Below are 19,613 nucleotides of genomic sequence, written 5' to 3'. Positions count from 1 at the left end.
TAACATTTTTGCCACAAAAGAAAATATGTACTTTGTGGTGTCACCGCCAGACACCACACTTGCTAGGTGGTAGCTTTAAATCGGCCGCGGTCCATTAGTACATGTCGGACCCGCGTGTCGCCACTGTCAGTGATCGCAGACCGAGCGCCACCACACGGCAGGTCTCGAGAGACTTACTCGCACTCGCCCCAGTTGTACGGACGACTTTGCTAGCGACTACACGGACGAAGCATCGCTCATTAGCAGAGCAGCTAGTTAGCATAGCCTTTAGCTAAGTCAATGGCTACGACCTAGCAAGGCGCCATTAGCATTACATTGCATTTATCTAGAAAGAGTCTCACTTGTATCATCAAGAACGCTGTATACAAATGATGGATTAAAGTTAAGTATTCCAGCAGCTACGTACTTTTCTTTATAGCATTCATTACGTATCCTGTTTCAGACCTCACGCCACCCTGCGTGAGTTAGCGCGTGCATCTTGGCCGCGTCTTTCTATTAGTGTACGTAGTGTTGGCAAGTCTGCCGACACTACATACTTCTTTCTAATACTAATATCATATGCATTTCTCTCATCAAACCAAGCCATCATTTTAATATTTGGAAAGAGAGTGTAACTGTACTCCAGAAACACTAACAGGATAGAATGCCCCTCCTCTAGACCTAAGACGCCCTAATTACTTGAACTTTACACTCCCTGGTACCTTCCAACGCTATTCACTGCATTAACAGCATCACTGCCATGATACGAAGGTTGCACATGCTCCACGGTCACATGAGTCCGAGAGACAATAGATAGACTGTTTCCGTTTCTACCGGACGATACTCAATATGACTATTTCGAACACCTGATGCATCAAAGAAACAGGACACCTCTCATACGGACTCTGGACGCCCAGGAGAAACGCAAGAGCGCCATAACGCCAAGCGCTGGTTAAGGAGACTTAGTACGGAACTGTACGCCTTTGCAAAACTGAGACCATCGGAAAAGTTACTAAAATGCTGCTTCGGGACGTTTCGTATGCTTCATTGCTTGTCGAACGCTACAGATGAAGCAGAGGTAAATTACCAATCAACAGGAAGGCAAAATCGCAGAGATGTTGTCCATGTCCTCCGTATGAAAGTCGAGTACAGACCTGAGTCGCAGTACGACGATAGGGGCCTCTTTCCCACGAATCTGAAGACCTACTCGACAGTAGCGAAGTTACTATTGGAAGGGCCATCTTCGACGCTCCTCATAGTGAAGAGGTTTGGACAACACGACCAGAATTGCAGGATCCGCCAGCGCTTCCATAGAGATGACAACCGACATCATTCAGATCGAGGGTGCTGCAATCAGCTCCAATGAGATCTTCTGAAACATCGGGTCGGTGTTTCTTCAGAATGCGACCAGTGGTGTTGCATGCAGTGTCGCGGAGCAGCTTGGATTGCTGGCTGCTGTGCTGTCGAACGTTAGTTCAAACGTGAAAGCACGAGTCAGTTTTTCTATTTAGTATTTATAACATCCGGAAGAAACGAGAAATACTAAATGGAAAAATTATTTCGTGTTGTGAAATTTGAACTGCCGTCCCACAGCCCACCATCCAGTAATGCTAATATATAAGTGTGTGTTTGGGATCTGATAATTTTTTAAAATTTTTCATTTCCCATCCCTAAAAGTTATAGCATTGACACATTGAAGAGAGAGTGACTTTTCAGCCAGGAACCAAACTAGTTGCTACTGGGCCAGGCTGAAACACAATTGGAAATGTTTGCGAGGGGGTTTGCAAGTTCCTTAGACAAAGGGACACCAACCGACAACTTTGCTAGGACCTGTGGATGGGAAGTGTTTTTAATTTAATTCTGGGACGATATGTCGCATACAAAAGAATGTCGGAGCTGGGGTATGTGTAAAACTGTTTCTTTATGTTTTTAGTGAAGACGGTCGATGGCTTGCTTGGTATGTGAGGTATACGAATGTCGGTGTTACACATTAGATTACTGGTCACCTATGTGGAACATTTGTCAAACAACCACGGGAGGGCAACGAATGTCTACACACAAGGACCACAATGATTATAAATGTGTTTGACTCGCGGGAAGCTGAAAGAGAAATATTTTCAGAGTTTTCAGCTCCCATAAAAAGTGTTTCTGTACGGATTATGAAGCAGAAAAAGTAATAATGTACAATGCAACACAAACAAGCATCCAACAGGCCACGCATGCGCGGAACTACCCTTCGCTTCTCACAATGGTCTCCGCGTATGAGGTATCTGATGTTTTGCTGCAAAGTATATTTCTACTTGGAAGTACAGATGTAACAAATTAATGAAAATATGTTTACTTTTTGACTATATTATATGCAAAAATGTTTTTCGAAAGCACGCCATGGGATGTAATATATCCGCTCCAGTATTAGATGGTTCTGTCGAGCTTCTCACATCGGGCGTTGTGCAGTTTCTTTTTTCTACGTACTTCTCGATGAGCTCAGAATTCACCATTCATTTTCATTTTAAACGAAAGGCATAAAGACTAATTTACAACTGTAGCCCTGTATTCTTCATCTGTTTGTAATTCAGCGATGTAAGGATGGAAAGGAAATGTCTATAAAACAATGTACCCCACAAACTCCTGAAACGTTTCTTAACCGAAGACGCACCAGTGGTATCTCCGAACGCTGTGGAGTGCAGACGGCTATGTACGAGTGGTACAAGCGATATCAAGGAGAGCTGCAGATGTCGGGTGACGCCAAAACGTTTGACAAGCCCGTGGAAAGTGTTACGAGAATATCTGTTGTGAAAGTGACAATGCTTATGTTGATTGATAACTATGCTTTTACAAATTGTTGGTAACTCCATTTTGTAATATATCCTGGGCTGCAGTCAAGCTACAAATCGTCTTACCAGCGAATGGTCGTTTGAGCGTGGTTTGTATTTGAAATTCTTCTACAGACAATAACAAGCATCTTAATAGGCATTCTGCGGAGCTGATGGTGAAACATAAACATTGTATCTCAGTAGCAATCGATAGTCTATACTGCACGCCAACGGGTAGTTGCAGCTTGACAAATAAAGTTTTCTGTTCAGATGACGCAAATGGACGAACTGGATACATCTATCAGACAAAGAGCCTGTGATATAGACAAAGCAAGAATTTATGTTTCCACAACAACTGTAGAAAGACAGAGTATATATTCTAACCAATCTGTTCACCTCCAATATCCTTAGAAACGGATTTGTAGCAATCACTTTTCTCATGAAACGAACAACACTCCTCACGTAGAAATAGACGTAACGACAATCTTGTAGTTGGCTAAACTACCTATAAACCTTGCAATACATGCTTACGCGGATAGAACACTAAACCTGTCATTTTGGGGTACGGAAATCAACTTCGACATTTACATCTACTACTTGTGTCTGATGTATGTGGTAACACGAAAGAATTTGTTTTTGACACAATGTAGAAAATTTATAATACTTATTAAAATAATTTTTTGCTCAATTTAATATTGGGAAAAGAGATACTGTGATAGTGTGACAATTTGTTTCTTTCTACGACACATTCCTTTAAAAGTGTTGATTTATAAGCGATGAATAATTCTTCTAGTCAAATCGTTGGCAATCTACCATTTTGGACTTAAATTAGTTTGCAAAGTAATACAGACTTTTCTTCCGTCTAGCTTCCCATTTCTTCTGTGTCATCACAACATTAAAAGAAACAACAGCTGTAGATATTAATCTCGTTGCACAAATAAAGGGCATTCATCAAACAGAGAAGATGCATTAATATCGTTTAATAGCGAGGTGGACGAAGTATGGACGTTTCCACAGGACTTGCTCCATGTTGTTATAAAAATTGCATGAAACTTCCATCGTGCCAAATTTTCCACAATTTTCAAATTACTAAAGTAACGTGGCATACTGAATGTTCTCATTTACACTCTTTCTTCCTACTTTTTATATTTTTCCTTTCTCCTGAAAATCATACCTAATAGGATATTTGACTGAGTTATGATTTTGCTAGGGTATAAGTCTTCGACCTACAGGTTGACAATAAGTAATTCTAAATGATTCCTTTGAAATTCACACTTTTTGAGTGTTAAAATTATGCATTATTTAACACTTTCAGCTATGAAAATTGAACTCATGGCTTGTGAGCCCTTAGAATGTTTTAATAACGAAGATTCACAAAGTTAACGTTCTACCTGCTTTCCCCAGTTGTCTGTGGTATGACTGCAAGAAGTCTAGCCGAAGTTTCAGGTGAAAATTGCCTGGCCACGAATTAGCGATAAGAACTTCCACCATCCCCATTAACGCTTTCACAGGAGTCTAACCTCCAACTGCAAGTGTGTCATTATTGGAGATCGTTGTCTTCATTCTCTTGTATTTTACAACGTGATGAGGACAGTATTAGTACTGGAAGTTCTGAAACTGTCTTACATCCCACTGTAAAGTGAAAATTTTTGGAAATTTGTGGTGAGTTCCTATGGGAGCAAACTGCTGAGGTCATCGGTCCCTAGGCTTACACACCACTTAATCTAACTTAAACTACCTACTCTAAGGACAACACACACACACACACACCCATGCCGGAGGGAGGACTCGAACCTCCGACCGAGGGAGCCGTGCGAACCGAGGCAAGGCGCTCCAGACCGCGTGGACCAGACTTCGTTTCGTTTGAAACTAGTGAAATTTGTACACTCCTGGAAATTGAAATAAGAACACCGTGAATTCATTGTCCCAGGAAGGGGAAACTTTATTGACACATTCCTGGGGTCAGATACATCACATGATCACACTGACAGAACCACAGGCACATAGACACAGGCAACAGAGAATGCACAATGTCGGCACTAGTACAGTGTATATCCACCTTTCGCAGCAATGCAGGCTGCTATTCTCCCATGGAGACGATCGTAGAGATGCTGGATGTAGTCCTGTGGAACGGCTTGCCATGGCATTTCCACCTGGCGCCTCAGTTGGACCAGCGTTCGTGCTGGACGTGCAGACCGCGTGAGACGACGCTTCATCCAGTCCCAAACATGCTCAATGGGGGACAGATCCGGAGATCTTGCTGGCCAGGGTAGTTGACGTACACCTTCTAGAGCACGTTGGGTGGCACGGGATACATGCGGACGTGCATTGTCCTGTTGGAACAGCAAGTTCCCTTGCCGGTCTAGGAATGGTAGAACGATGGGTTCGATGACGGTTTGGATGTACTGTGCACTATTCAGTGTCCCCTCGACGATCACCAGTGGTGTACGGCCAGTGTAGGAGATCGCTCCCCACACCATGATGCCGGGTGTTGGCCCTGTGTGCCTCGGTCGTATGCAGTCCTGATTGTGGCGCTCACCTGCACGGCGCCAAACACGCATACGATCATCATTGGCACCAAGGCAGAAGCGACTCTCATCGCTGAAGACGACACGTCTCCATTCGTCCCTCCATTCACGCCTGTCGCGACACCACTGGAGGCGGGTTGCACGATGTTGGGGCGTGAGCGGAAGACGGCGTAACGGTGTGCGGGACCGTAGCCCAGCTTCATGGAGACGGTTACGAATGGTCCTCTCCTCGCCGATACCCCAGGAGCAACAGTGTCCCTAATTTGCTGGGAAGTGGCGGTGCGGTCCCCTACGGTACTGCGTAGGATCCTACGGTCTTGGCGTGCATCCGTGCGTCGCTGCGGTCCGGTCCCAGGTCGACGGGCACGTGCACCTTCCGCCGACCACTGGCGACAACATCGATGTACTGTGGAGACCTCACGCCCCACGTGTTGAGCAATTCGGCGGTACGTCCACCCGGCCTCCCGCATGCCCACTATACGCCCTCGCTCAAAGTCCGTCAACTGCACATACGGTTCACGTCCACGCTGTCGTGGCATGCTACCAGTGTTAAAGACTGCGATGGAGCTCCGTATGCCACGGCAAACTGGCTGACACTGACGGCGGCGGTGCACAAATGCTGCGCAGCTAGCGCCATTCGACGGCCAACACCGCGGTTCCTGGTGTGTCCGCTGTGCCGTGCGTGTGATCATTGCTTGTACAGCCCTCTCGCAGTGTCCGGAGCAAGTATGGTGGGTCTGACACACCGGTGTCAATGTGTTCTTTTTTCCATTTCCAGGAGTGTATATATAATTTTACACCAGTCTTTATTAGAGAGACCTGATGCAGGTCGCTAGTTATTAAAACAGCATCACAATGAAGACAGTGTGCAAGGAACTATAAATGCAGATTTTTTCATGTTTTACATTAATATGTACACACATCAGTGTGTTCGTGGTTTTTTTTTTCTTTGCATCAAACAGTCTTCCCACAAAAACGTCACAAACATTACGACCTAATGTTTTCTGCATGGCTGTAACTGAACCACTAAATAGACTACACCTGTCAGCCTAGAGTAACTATTTTGCGGCCAAGTATCAGCATTTCAACACCTGGCCTGCTGACCAAGTGAAAATAAGTATTAATGGTATTAATGGCTTGCTCTTACCACTTGCACATGGAGATAATACCTAACCTAAAAAGATACGATTTGTAATTATTAGTATTCAAATGATGTGAATATTGACGTAATGTTATTTAGTAGACCGTTCTCAGTTACCATCAGAAATATCGGCACTTGTACCCGTTACACCCTGTATGTGCTGGATGTGTTAACAGTTAGTATATCAGTGGAAATGAACGCAGTAGGCAGGTTCAATGTCACCTACATTCTGTATATAAGATCACGCAGTGGCTTTCATGTTCAGAAGTCGCATATGAATTTTGGCTGTTCATGGGAAGTTTGTGTTATGCTTTGAGCAAGAAAAAGAAACGCCTACCAGCATGTGTCAGAATTCGACGATGGCACGATCGTAGCCAATCGAGAATATCATTTATCAATAGACGGTATTGCTCCTCGCGCTGGTCACCCCCTTGCTGTTTTCTGTTCCTCCACCAGTGTTGCAACCGTGAGCCGTCAGTTGCAGCTAACAGTGCGGCGGTTAGAGGAGTGGGCTGCAAAGACGGGTTTTCGGTTTTCTGCCGATAAGTGTGTTTGTGTTCATTTTAATCGTTCTCGTCATCTTTTTACTTTGCCTGCCTTGCATATGGGGGATACTGTCCTACATTTTAGAGACACAGTGCGGTTTCTGGGCCTAATTTTTGACTCCAGGTTGTCATGGCTGCCACACCTACGTGACTTGAAAGCCAGAACGCTGAAGGCACTGAACATCCTCAAGTGCCTCAGCCACAGATCTTGGGGCGCGGACATGGCGCGTCTCCTTCAGTTTTATGGAGCTTTTGTGCGTTCACGGCTGGACTATGGGTGCACAGTTTATGGGTCAGCGAGGCCATCTTATTTGCGGATCCTTGACGCTGTTCACCATGCTGGGATCCGACTGGCCACGGGTGCTTATCGGACCAGTCCCGTACCCAGCCTCTGTGCTGAGGCTGGCGAACCGCCACTTACCATCCGGCGGCAGCTCCTGCTGGTGCGCCAGGCTTGTAAGTTTCTTGCAGCTCCCAGCTCGCCTGCTCAACGTCTTGTTGCCCATCCACCTCTGGACCGCTTTTTTCCCGCCGTCCCCGGGCTACGTTGCCGTTTGGGATCCGTGTGCAACGTGTACTAGAGTCCCTCGGTGTGGAGTCTGCACAACCCCAAATCCAAGGTTTTAACCGCCTGCCACCCTGGTTACTGAAGAGGCTCGGAGTAGTTTTAGATTTATTGCAGTACAAGACAGATTGCACTCCTGCCACCGTTTTTAATGCAGCATTTTCTGCCATTTTATCTGAGCACCACGACTATGTAACTGTTTTTACGGATGGGTCGAAACAAGGGGATTCTGTTGGTTGCTCAGTTGTTTTTCCATATCGTGTCCTCAAGGTCCGGTTGCCTAAGACTTTTCCTGTCTTTGATGCAGAATTGTTTGCGATCTTGCGGGCACTGGAGCACATGAGACATTCTTCCTCTCCTAAATTTCTTGTCTGTTTCGATTCACTCAGTGCCCTTCACTCATTGCAACGTTTGTATCCGGCAGACAAAATTGTCCAGACCATCCAGGATGCCCTCCTCCTACTGCAGCGACTGGGGAAGGTTGTAGCTTTCTGCTGGGTTCCGGGGCACGTTGGCATTGCTGGGAATGAAAGGGCAGATCTCGCAGCCAAGGAGGCGTGTCTCGCCCCACAAGTATCTCAGTGTGCTATACCCCTGCACGCAGTCACCTCGCTGTTGAGCTCACGGGTCGTGCGCCGGTGGGAGGATGAGTGGCTGGAAGGGACTGACAATAAGCTCCGTATAGTCAAGCCCACAACGCGTGTGTGGTGTACTTCCTTTCAGCCCCATCGACGGGACGAGGTTCTCCTCACTCGGCTTCGAATAGGCCACAGCCCTATGACGCACGGCTTCCTGCTCCGGCGAGAGGACCCTCCAATTTGTGGTGCTTGCGGCGTCCAGGTCACTGTGCGCCAAGTTTTATTGGATTGCGTTTTATTTTCTGACCAGCGGGTCGCGGCTGACTTGCCAGCGGACCTGCCATCTCTTTTGGCAACACTCGGACGAATTGGTTAAAGTTTTAAAGTTCTGTGCCCTGTCAAATGTTTTTACAAAGATTTTAGGGAGAGGATTTTAATTTGCTCACTGTGTGACAAGCTCGCCCATATTTTATGTAAGTGGCCAGCCAATAACAATTTCCTGTGACATTCTTCTTGCTATGTTTCCCCTTTCCTTAGGTTTTACTTTCTTATGTAGCATTTTCCTTCTTTTCCTGCTTTCTTTGAGTGTGTGCTTTAGTTTTCTTAGGTCTGTCCACATTCGTTCCTTTTAATGTGTGTCAGGGCGCTGATGACCTCGATGTTGAGCGCCCATAAGCCCCAACACGCCACCACCACCACCACGACCTTTACGCTGCCGTGTGAATACGGAATCGATCGGTTGAAGTGGGCCATATTCAGTGCCATTCAGGATTTTATCTATTCTATGCACAAAGCGTCCGAGAAGACAAGACATGTGATTCACTCGACCGTTGGGAATCGCACAGGAACAACACGAACCTTGAGTCAGGAAATGGGTTGACAAGACAAGTGTCCACGCAGACTGTACAACGACGTCTGGAGCACCGATAACTGCGAGCACACCGACCATAGTTGCGGATTCCTTGACGTGGCAGCAGAGAGAGATGATGATGCTTAGTTTGGGGGGCTCTCAATTGCGCGTTCATCAGCTCCCGTACAAATTCCCAATTTACATACAGTCCAATTTTTTTGCGCAGACCAGCCACTGTCACGAATAATGATGATGATGAAGTGATGAGAACAGCCGGCCGGAGTGGCCGTGCGGTTCTAGGCGCTGCAGTCTGGTGCCGAGCGACCGCTACGGTCGCAGGTTCGAATCCTGCCTCGGGCATGGATGTGTGTGATGTCCTTATGTTAGTTAGGTTGAATTAGTTCTAAGTTCTAGGCGACTGATGACTTCAGAAGTTAAGTCACATAGTGCTCAGAGCCATTTGAACCATTTTTTTTAATGAGAACAACACAAACACCCGGTCCCCGGGCACAGAAAATCCCCAGACCGACCGGGAATCGAACCTGGGACCTCGTCATCCACGGGCAGCAACGCTAGCCACTAGACCACGACCTGCGGACCAGCGGAGAGAGGCGCGCCGACATTGTGACGCCCTTCAACAGCAACGGACACCGGAAAAGCACCACGCCTTCTTTTCTGGCGAGTGCCGGTTCTGCGTACAGCAACACAACAAACGTATCCATGTGTGGAGACTCAGAGGAGAGCGAACATTGCCAGGTTGCATATGTCACCGTCATACGGGCCTAGCACTTGATGTTGCACCTCGGAGTACCATTCGCTGGGCCAGTTCTAGAACCTTTTTTCCAAGCAAACGACTTATTGCTTTGCCCCCCTATCCCTCCCCCTTTTCCCGTACTACACTTCCGTCTGTGTCAGTTTTCACTACTACTTGTGATATGCACTGCAAACAGATCTTGCACTTTGGCGAACTTGTCAGCTAGGTGCCCCAAACAGTCGCTATTAATAGAGTGATACCTCCTGTATATAAATATTACAATTGTGGCGCCTCTGAAACATCTCTCAGCCTGGGGCCCCAAGCAGCAGCTTATGGACCATTGGATATTCAGCACGATCATCTTTGGCTCTCTTAGCCAGCAATTTGGTCAGCAGCAGTCACATTAGAGACGTGATAAAGGCCGCTCGTCGTACCCACTCTCTCTCTCTCTCTCTCTCTCTCTCTCTCTCTCTCTCTCTCTCTCTGATACTGTATTTAAACAAGATAACGCAAGACCGAATATTGTCAATGGTGTCGTGGTCTAGCCGGATACAGAGCGTGTGAGACTGTTGCTTTGGCCAGCACGTTATCCAGATCTCGCAACTACTGAGGGCCGGCCGGTGTGGCAGAGCGGTTCTAGGCGCAACTGCTACGGTCGGAGGTTCGAATCCTGCCTCGGGAAAGGATGTGTGTGATGTTCTTAGGTTATTTAGGTTTAAGTAGTTGTAAGTTCTAGGGGACTGATGACCTCAGATGTTAAGTCCCATAGTGCTCAGAGCCATTTGAACCAGCAACTGTGTTACTGAAAAGGAGAGATATTTGGTAAAATTTCTGCGGAGAAATACTTCGTTGGCAGAAACAACTCAAGAATCAGCATCGGAATTCACACTGAAGAGCAAAAGAAACTTGTACACCTGCCTAATATCGTGTAGGCCCCACAAGCAAGCAGAAGTGCCGCAACACGACGTGTCATGGACTCGACTAACGTCTCAAGTAGTGCTGGAGGGAACTGAAACCATGATATCTGCAGTGCTGTCCATAAATCCATAGTAGTACGAGAGGGTGGAGATCTCTTCTGAACAGCACGTGGCAAGGCATCCCAGATACGCTCAATAATGTTCATGTCTGGAGAGTCTGGTGGTCACCGGAAGTGTTTAAAATCAGAAGAGTGTTCCTGATGCCATTAGTTTAAACTCATAAGAATTTTCCTGAGACACTCCGTAGTAATTCTGGACGTGTGGAGTGTCGCATTATTCTGCTGGATTTGCCCAAGCCCGTAGAAATGCACAATGGCCATGAATGGAAGCAGGTGATCAAAAAGGATGCTTACGTACATGTCACCTGTCAGAGTCGTATCTAGACATATCAGGGGTCCCATATCACTCCAACTGCACAAGCCCCACACCATTACAAAGCCTCCACCAGCTCGAACAGTCCCCTGCTGACATGTAGGGTCCATGGATTCACAGGATTGTTTCCATATCCATGCGCGTCCATCCGCTCGATAAAATTTGAAACGAGACTCGTCCAACCAGGCAACATGTTTCCAATCATCAGCAGTCCAATGTCGGTGTTGACGGGCCCAGGCGAGGTGTAAAGCTTTCTGTCGCGCAGTCATCGAGGGTACAGGAGTAGGCCTTCGGCTCCGAAAGCCCATACTGATAATGTTTCGTCGAATGATTCGCGCGCTGGCACTTGTTGATGGCCCAGCATTGAAATCTGAAGCAATATGCAGAAGGGCTGCATTTGTGTCACGTTGAACGATTCTCTTCAGTCGTCGTTGGTCCCGTTCGCGCGGGATCTTTTTAAGGCGGCAGCATTGTCGGTGATTTGATGTTTTACAGGATTCTTGATATTCATGGCACTCTCGTGAAATGGTGGTACGAGAAAATCGGAACTCCGAACTTCATCGCTACCTCGGAGATGCTGTGTCCCATCGCTCGTGCGCCGACTATAAACCACGTCCAGACGCACTTAAATCTTGATAACCTGCCATTGTAGCAGCAGTAACCAATCTAAAAACTGCGCCAGACACTTGTTGCCTTATACAGGCGTTGCCGACTGCAGCGCCGTATTCTGCCTGTTTACGTATCTCTATATTTGAATACGTATGCCTATTCTTTGGCACTTCAGTGTATATTAGTGAGCACATTCTGTGTTGTGCCCCAAAAAGCTATCAAACGAAAACGTGTTAACAATATTCTAGATAACAAGAAGAAAATCAGAAATGTTCATAACCAAAAATAAACAGTCATGGTCGTCTACACTAATTGAAACAACTGTTGTGCTTGTATACAAAGCATTATTCAAGCGACAAGCATCTACGTATCAGTTCCGACACGGAAGAGTTTGGCCGGGTTTGGCGAGGAAGAGTAACGACGGGATAGCAGATGGCGGACCTTGCGACAGTAGTTTTTTATTATTCTCTTTTTGTGTGTACAGGAATTTACAGGGATAGTTACCGATGTTTATTAGTGAAGAATCTAACTGAACATCTAACTGGACAAATTAATTCGTAGCGTATGCCTGTACGGACAATACGAACGTCAGCGGAAGCACCGAAATGGTTTAGGTTATTTGTGAAATAGAACAATGAAGTTACGAAGGAAAACAGTAAAGCATTTAACAACAAATTATGCATAAGAAATTTTTGGGAGAGCAATTGTTAAAATTCTTCAGATGGCTCCCTTCAAAGGCAGAAAAGGCAGCAGTAATAGACAATAACATAGAAGCAAGTTACATGAGTCAGCCCATAGCAGACTATGTAAGTTTAACAATAGGTAAATGTACCTGTATTTAACATAGAGGACTTAGTTTTAATAAAAGATTTCCATCATAGTTCCTACATAAAGAAAGACACGAGTTGTTTCTTTCCACAGTGTTGTGGACCTTTTAAGGTGGTGTGATTACCACATACTAAGGCACTGTTCCTTGTTGATCCATATACAGGCTGGGAAAAGGAACTGTACAATGTTGATACGGTTAAGAAAAAGATACCCCCAGGAAAACTTGCATACTTTTCAAATTTGGCAGAATAACACTCCGCCGAAAGCCCAGGTTAATGGTTTTGGTATTTCTTTTTCCGTTTCTCCAAAACCATTTCTTCCCCTTACACTCTTCTATGTTATGTACCTCTTACTATTCTATCTTATTTAATAACTAAGTAGTATTCTTGTTTATGAAATAAAGAATATAACACGAAAAGTTCGATGAGAGTAACTAGAATTAACATTTTTTAAAATGCATGTTTCTTACACAAAAACATACATACTTATGCTAACTACGTAACTGTTATGTAGAATTGGGATTTTATATTTCTTTAGGAGAAACAACACAAAACTGTAGGCTGTCTGTTGGTTTTATACGAGAGGTTCTTTATGGGTTAATAAAGATGACAATAGCCTGCCGACTATTAATGACGACAATTGACGGTTTACTGACTTCTTTTCCTTTCCTTTAAGCTTCGTTCTTCTTGCTCTCCAGGCTAAAAACAGAGATATGCTAACGTCAATTTTCAGGATCTACAACGGTGAAGGCGTGACAAGTCCGTTCAGTAGGAAATGTCAACATGTTCTCCCTCCGGCGTTACAACGAATAACAAACAGAAGTGGGGATGCTAAGGCATTCTGTCTTTCGAGGTTATCTCCTTTTTTTCTTTCTTCGGCCTATCGGTGAAACACTTCTCTTTTACGTATGTTTTTATCACCTGCGCCTGCCGGGCAACAGCCTGAAATGTGACGTGATAACAGGAGCGTAACGAGCAGAAGATAGCAGTGCCATCTAGAAATAAATGGATTAAACGACAGCTCAGATGTGTGAACAACAAAACAATATCGTTTTATTAGTGTTAAATAGAAAGAAGGCACTACGCAAGGATCTCGAGTAGAAGACATGAGAGTTAGGCTATACTGAAATAACATAGTGTTCAGTGTGAAAAGACGTAAATGACAGATAATCACATGGATATATAAGTGTTTTATAAAATAAGTGACAATGGAGTTTTCTCGACTACTTTAGCAGATTTTGTAATCATATAAAATAAAACCCGCTGAGTCTTCAAAGGATGAACACCCCACCCTCCCCCCCGAGATCCTACACCCCATCCTTGCCTCTTTCCCTCCCACGTCCCTCCCTCCCTACCTGGCCCACTTTGCCCCCCCCCCCGCCCATCTCCCCCCCACTCTTCCCCTCCCTCCCATCTTACCATCTCCCTCATCTCTTGCGCCTGGCAGATCCTCCGTTTTGATCATCATCAGTGTACGACGTCAGTGTTGTGTTTGGTGCTGTTCTCCGGTGCGTCGGGAGGTGTGATTTTAATTGTGTGGTAGCCTTGTACGTAGTGTTACTGTTAGTGATTGTTATGTGCTACGCCATCCGTCGATACTTTTATGCTCCGGTCATATTGCGCCTTGTGTTCTTTTAATTGTCCCAGTGTGTGGTTTCTTTGTGTGCGCTACTTTTTTACGGTTTTTTTCTCCATTTTACGATTGTCTTCCATGATGTTCCCCCTTTTTTATGTCTATGTTCACCATATTCTCTCATTTGTTATTTTTAAATGTCTTCTATTGTTTGTTCTATGTCTTTCGGCTGAAGAGCAGCGCACATGCTGCTGCCAGCCCGCCCCGTTGGGGAATTGAAATACAATACAGAAAAAAAAATTCAAAGGATGAAAATGGCAGTTTTAGTCCCCGCCTCGTTATGTCTTGTTGAACATGAGTAGTATTTGTTGGCTTAGATAATCTTAAATACAAACATAGTGGCAGATGTAAATATCCGTGGGAAAAGGAAATAGACGTGGTAATACCGTTAGCCAAAGTTAACGCAGGTGCGTCTTTGTACAGCTACAAACGTGTAGGATAAAGGAATTTTGTACAAGAAGTTGGTGCTATATGCTTTAAAACTGGGGTAAAGACACACCAGAAGTGAAGGAACCCGTTTCTATCAGGATGTGAGAAATGAAACTTAGGTATTGTGCAGACAGATTGTATAGAGTGAAGTGCATCTTGCTTTAGGTTGATTGAGTGACTTGAAATGCGTAGCCAGGCGTATAGAGAGATAGAGAGGCTGTCCTACGCATGAGGTCAGATGCATTTAAGAAAGAAATGGCATATACCGCATGTGTAGAGGAGTCCGGGGACAGATATATCAAATAGAGAGTCCTAGTCCTTCGGTCAGGTGAATCCACAGAGGGATAACATGAACATATTTTAGCAGGGAATGAATGGGGGACACGTCATCCGAAAGAAAAAATGGTTGTACCGTATCTACCGATAGAAAGGGCTGAACTTAATTACTGAGGTCGAAGAAGACGTGTTGTATGACAATTGATCACTTTGTTGAAGTAGTATCCGAACTAACTGGGAGCAAACAAACTTACCCAGGAACCAATGGGTGGTAAACTGCTGTGTATATTTACGTATTCAAAAATAAGATGTGGGCAGTTAAGGATGAAATTAAGCATGTTAACTAACAATGTACTTCAATTTAAATGAAGAAAACACATCCCACGCTCTTATCATTAAAAGCATAATGTTTTGCAATGTGTAACGACAGAGCACGAACACCATTTTATGCTTAACAACTAGAGACAACTTTCATGTTAACTCTTCGAGCCAAAATAAATAATCATATATGAACATTTAAAGAAAACATTCCATTTATTTAGTAAGGATAAATGATACGTATAAAAAATTGTAATAGGATACCACGTATGGTACATTCAATTGTATCGAGTGCGTTAAAGGTGTTTTGCATGACGTCTTTCGTTTCAGTGGGGGAATATGTAGTTATTCGTGGCAATGACCTATGTTTCACTGAAAATGATCATGCTGGTGAATGATGACCGTGTCTGTTATAAACATTTTATGTAGTTGGATCAAGCCACTGTGCGCGCCCCGATCTGTAATCTGTGCAGATGGTGCGTCTGCAGTGACGTAACACCACAGGGGCAGGGCGCGGCGTAATGAGCGCGAGAGCACTTCCATGAGCGTGGACATTTATTCCGTGGTGACGCCCCTTATAGGTGTCATGAACACCTCAGAGAAAACGGATATACTACGGTGTAAGCACTCAAGACAAATGAAGATTGTAAATCCTAGATCCTAAGTCGAGTTTGATGTGTTTATTTGATCTGTCTTCAGAATTGATGTAAATAGTTTGAACAATAACGAAGAGTTTATGAAGTCTTCGCGTATTCTTAGCTGAGTCAAAGCGTCGTTGTGCAGCAACATTGCAGCAAGTTTCCTATTTGTGTCTTCGCTTGAAGATCAGAAGCTAGGAAACTTGTTGAAACGTTCCCGCAGGACGGCGCCTTGACTCGGCTTATAACCCGAGAAGACCTCATCATCGAGATTCGCCGAGAAAATTTAGATTCGCAAATAAAGAAGAGTATCTTTGAAGACGCTTTCGTGATTTAACACTTGTAGGTAGTGAAGTGACGCACACACTTGCAGCATCACCTTGCCTGGATACGAAGCCAAGAGGAATAAGTTAGAGCAAGGCAGTGGTACGGAGTAGCGAGACCACGAGAACAAAACTAAACGACGACCGTATTCGAAGAAGAACAATTAAAGATAACTTATAACACATCACACTGACAGATGCGCCACTTAGTGTTCCCTGCTCATGATCTCACATCCAAAACGCAGCACAACACGGGAGGAAGCAAGAGCAATGTTAATATTTTATGAATTCCGTGCTGTGTATGCTGCAATCTGACTCTGATATGGATTTCTGTCTGTAAACATGTGAGGTCGCTGAATATATTACGTAACCGAGAACTGAATTTAAATTAGCCACAAGAAAGACAGAAGAGAATTTTTTACTAATCGCTTTGGTAATACACGGATTGGCGAAACGCTCTGGATCCAGGCGGGTCTCCTGATAAACAGAACAAAACAGTTCTGGATAATAGTAACAGTTAGTAGGCAACACAATATGAGGTTATGTTTCCTGATAATTTTATAATGAAGTCAAAAAGAATTACTGTGTAATAGGATTTAGAATGGAGACTTTTCTGAACTAAACGTATTGCCGTAATAAATAAAAGTGCTCATTGTAACAATTGTAAACTGCAAACGTTCTACCAGGCGACTCGATGTGAATTCTACCAGAACTGAGTTACCAGTAATTAGGCTGGCCGGCACGACGTTCCGGCACCTCACAAGCAATGTCCTGTTCTTTTTTTTTTTTCTCCCAAGTCATTGGAACAAGTCGGCACCGTTTATCTAAAATAGTACACGTGTATTAGTGTATTACATTGCAACGTAACTATAATTTTCCACTAGGCCGCCACCAGCGAACGTAACAATCGCTGATCAAGCTGATGCGACGGGAAAGAACGTGGGGTAAGGTACTAAATGTGTTTCATACAAAGAATTTTATGGCGTGAGGGTAAGGGAAGTTGTATGCTTGAAGAGAATTTTAGAAATTAAGGGCTCCCAGTTATAAAGTAACGATTTCGCGAACTTTTCTAGCTGTAAACTGTGTAGTACATCTCTTACACTTTTACCGGTTGTTTTCGCAGTACAAATGCCGTTCTAAACAGCACACTTGTCTTTCAGGGGACCGCCCTGGCATGCTGGACTACATGATATGGCCGTGGGCAGAGCGCTGCGAGGCCATACGGGCCATGTACCCGCAGCTCAAATTCCCCACAGAAGAGTTTCCACAACTGGTGAGTGACGAAGCACACTAAAAACATTCTCGATATCAGACGTAGACTCGATTTCTCGTATTAATTATATCGAGTGGGAACAGATTCAGAAAAATTAAAGGCCAATTGATCAATAACAGCCACACGGAAAAATTAACTAGATGAGCCAGATAAGTAATCGCCTAAAATAACGAGAAAATCAGGGATATACAAGGCTGCCGAAAAAGTATTGAATCACCAAATTTTAAATGTCCACTTGTAGCAACATATGTAACACAACGGACCTTACCAGGACCGTTGCGTGACGAGGCGCACGCATGCATGGACGCATAAGGCCGCAAACAAAGGAAGAGCCAAATAGGAAATAATAAGCAATCGATTAGTTGACAGATCCAGGAGCATTTAATGGTGAAAAACTTACCGGTGTATCCATAATTTCCGTGTGAGTTTTATTTCAATTTCGTTGAAAATACAGTCGCCGGTTAAATTATCAACTACGTTTTTGAGAGAAAAGAAACTTTACGATAATGATTCCTAACATACTGAGCAACAAAAATCTGAAAACAGATTTCGGCTGATGTCATTTTGAGAGGAGTTGATAATTTACTCAAAATGGCAGAACAAGTTTTAAACAATCTTCCACATTCCTAATGGACGCTTAGGAGCATCATGGGAACCACCTTTCGACGGTTGGAACTGAGCCAAAAAAGGAAACCTGTGTCGACAAAAAGACACAGTCAACCCATGTGTCTCTGCAGGAAGGCCCTGGTAGCTGCTCTCCATGTTCACTGTCCAGTCACATTAATGTGACCAGCGTTCAAAAGCTTGTTTAACCACCATTTTCTGCGTGGATCGCTGCAAGACATGGAGGAAGAGACTCACCGAGGTTCTGGAAGGTACCGACAGGGACGTGGAGCCATGCCGACCCCACTGCTGTCACCAGCTGCGCTAGTTTCCTCAGTGAGAATCTATGGCGCGAACAGCCCGATCGAGGTGGTCCCACAGATTCTCGAATGGGTTTAAATCGGAGGAGTTTGGTGGCCAGTGAAGTACAGCAAGTATGGTAAACTCTTGGTGCTCTTCGAACATCGCACGTACACTGTGAGCTGTGTGACACGTTGCATTATCCTGTATATAGATGTCAGGAGGCGCTGGTTTTGGATAGCGCCATTTTGCCACGCGTGGTATACCTTCACAACTGTGTCACGCGAACTGTTTCCAAACTTAGCCATATCGGAAACGTTTCCGCCCTTGACCCTAAAGCAAATGACCAATCCCTTCTGAACATCAGATAAATCTCTCCGTTTTCGCGTTACTACGACATCTACACTGTTTTCCGAGGCCCCCCCCCCCCCTCCCCCGCCCCGACACGCTTTATATACTCTCCACTGCTAGTGCTGCCATCTGCCGTCTGTGACTGTTTATTGCACACTAACGTCGAACATTGACTGTAGTCACATTAACATCACTGGACCGTATGGTTGAAGTCGGGATCCTACAGGATTGTGGGGCAGACCAACCCATAAAATGTATTGCCGACGCCTTGTCCCGCCCATTCAAAAAATGGCTCTGAGCACTATGGGACTCAACTGCTGTGGTCATCAGTCCCCTAGAACTTAGAACTACTTAAACCTAACTAACCTAAGGACATCACACACATCCATGCCCGAGGCAGGATTCTAACCTGCGACCGTAGCAGTCGCACGGTTCCGGACCGCGCGCCTAGAACCGCGAGACCACCGCGGCCGGGCCCGCCCATTCACTGTGAGCTTTCAGCTGGACCGGCAGCTGCAGTTTTCTTACCGTCGTAGACACATGTTCTTAAAGTCAGCTACCGTCTTGCTGTTAGCAACAGCAACAGTTTAGCTCTTCACTACAGTGAAATGAACGCATCAATGTCGTTAGTATGCACTCGCCGTTCCATTCCCTCGGCGAGCCCAAGTAACTCGTGTCACAACCGCAAACCAAAGCCACCAGCCATTTCCTTAGATTCACCGGAATCTTCCCCTTTGTCACACTGATCTGCTCTACTGCTAAGGCTTCAGTACATATGATCTGTCATTTTTCATGCATAACATCAGTGAATGCCGCCCTCGGCTAAATGTATTATCATTTGTTCTATTCTGCTTTCAGAATAAACTAATAATTATGCTACTCCCAATTTCTTTCTCCTTTCTGTTGCGATATCCTCCAACCTTTCCCAGTA

The 19,613-nt window shown here is 44.9% G+C and overlaps 1 protein-coding gene across 1 annotated transcript in view; it reads left to right on the top strand.

Annotated features, from left to right (window-relative positions):
• Positions 1-19,613, top strand: part of LOC124546238 (pyrimidodiazepine synthase-like) — a 70,683-nt gene that overhangs the window by 47,032 nt on the left and 4,038 nt on the right. Inside the window, exon 4 of the mRNA XM_047125022.1 lies at positions 17,316-17,428. Within this exon, the coding sequence (XP_046980978.1) occupies positions 17,316-17,428 (113 nt within the window). The remainder of the gene's footprint in view (positions 1-17,315; positions 17,429-19,613) is intronic.

Source organism: Schistocerca americana, chromosome 1 (genome assembly GCF_021461395.2).
Source record: "Schistocerca americana isolate TAMUIC-IGC-003095 chromosome 1, iqSchAmer2.1, whole genome shotgun sequence".
Lineage (NCBI taxonomy): Eukaryota > Metazoa > Arthropoda > Insecta > Orthoptera > Acrididae > Schistocerca > Schistocerca americana.
This window is presented reverse-complemented; position numbering and strand designations above follow the sequence as displayed.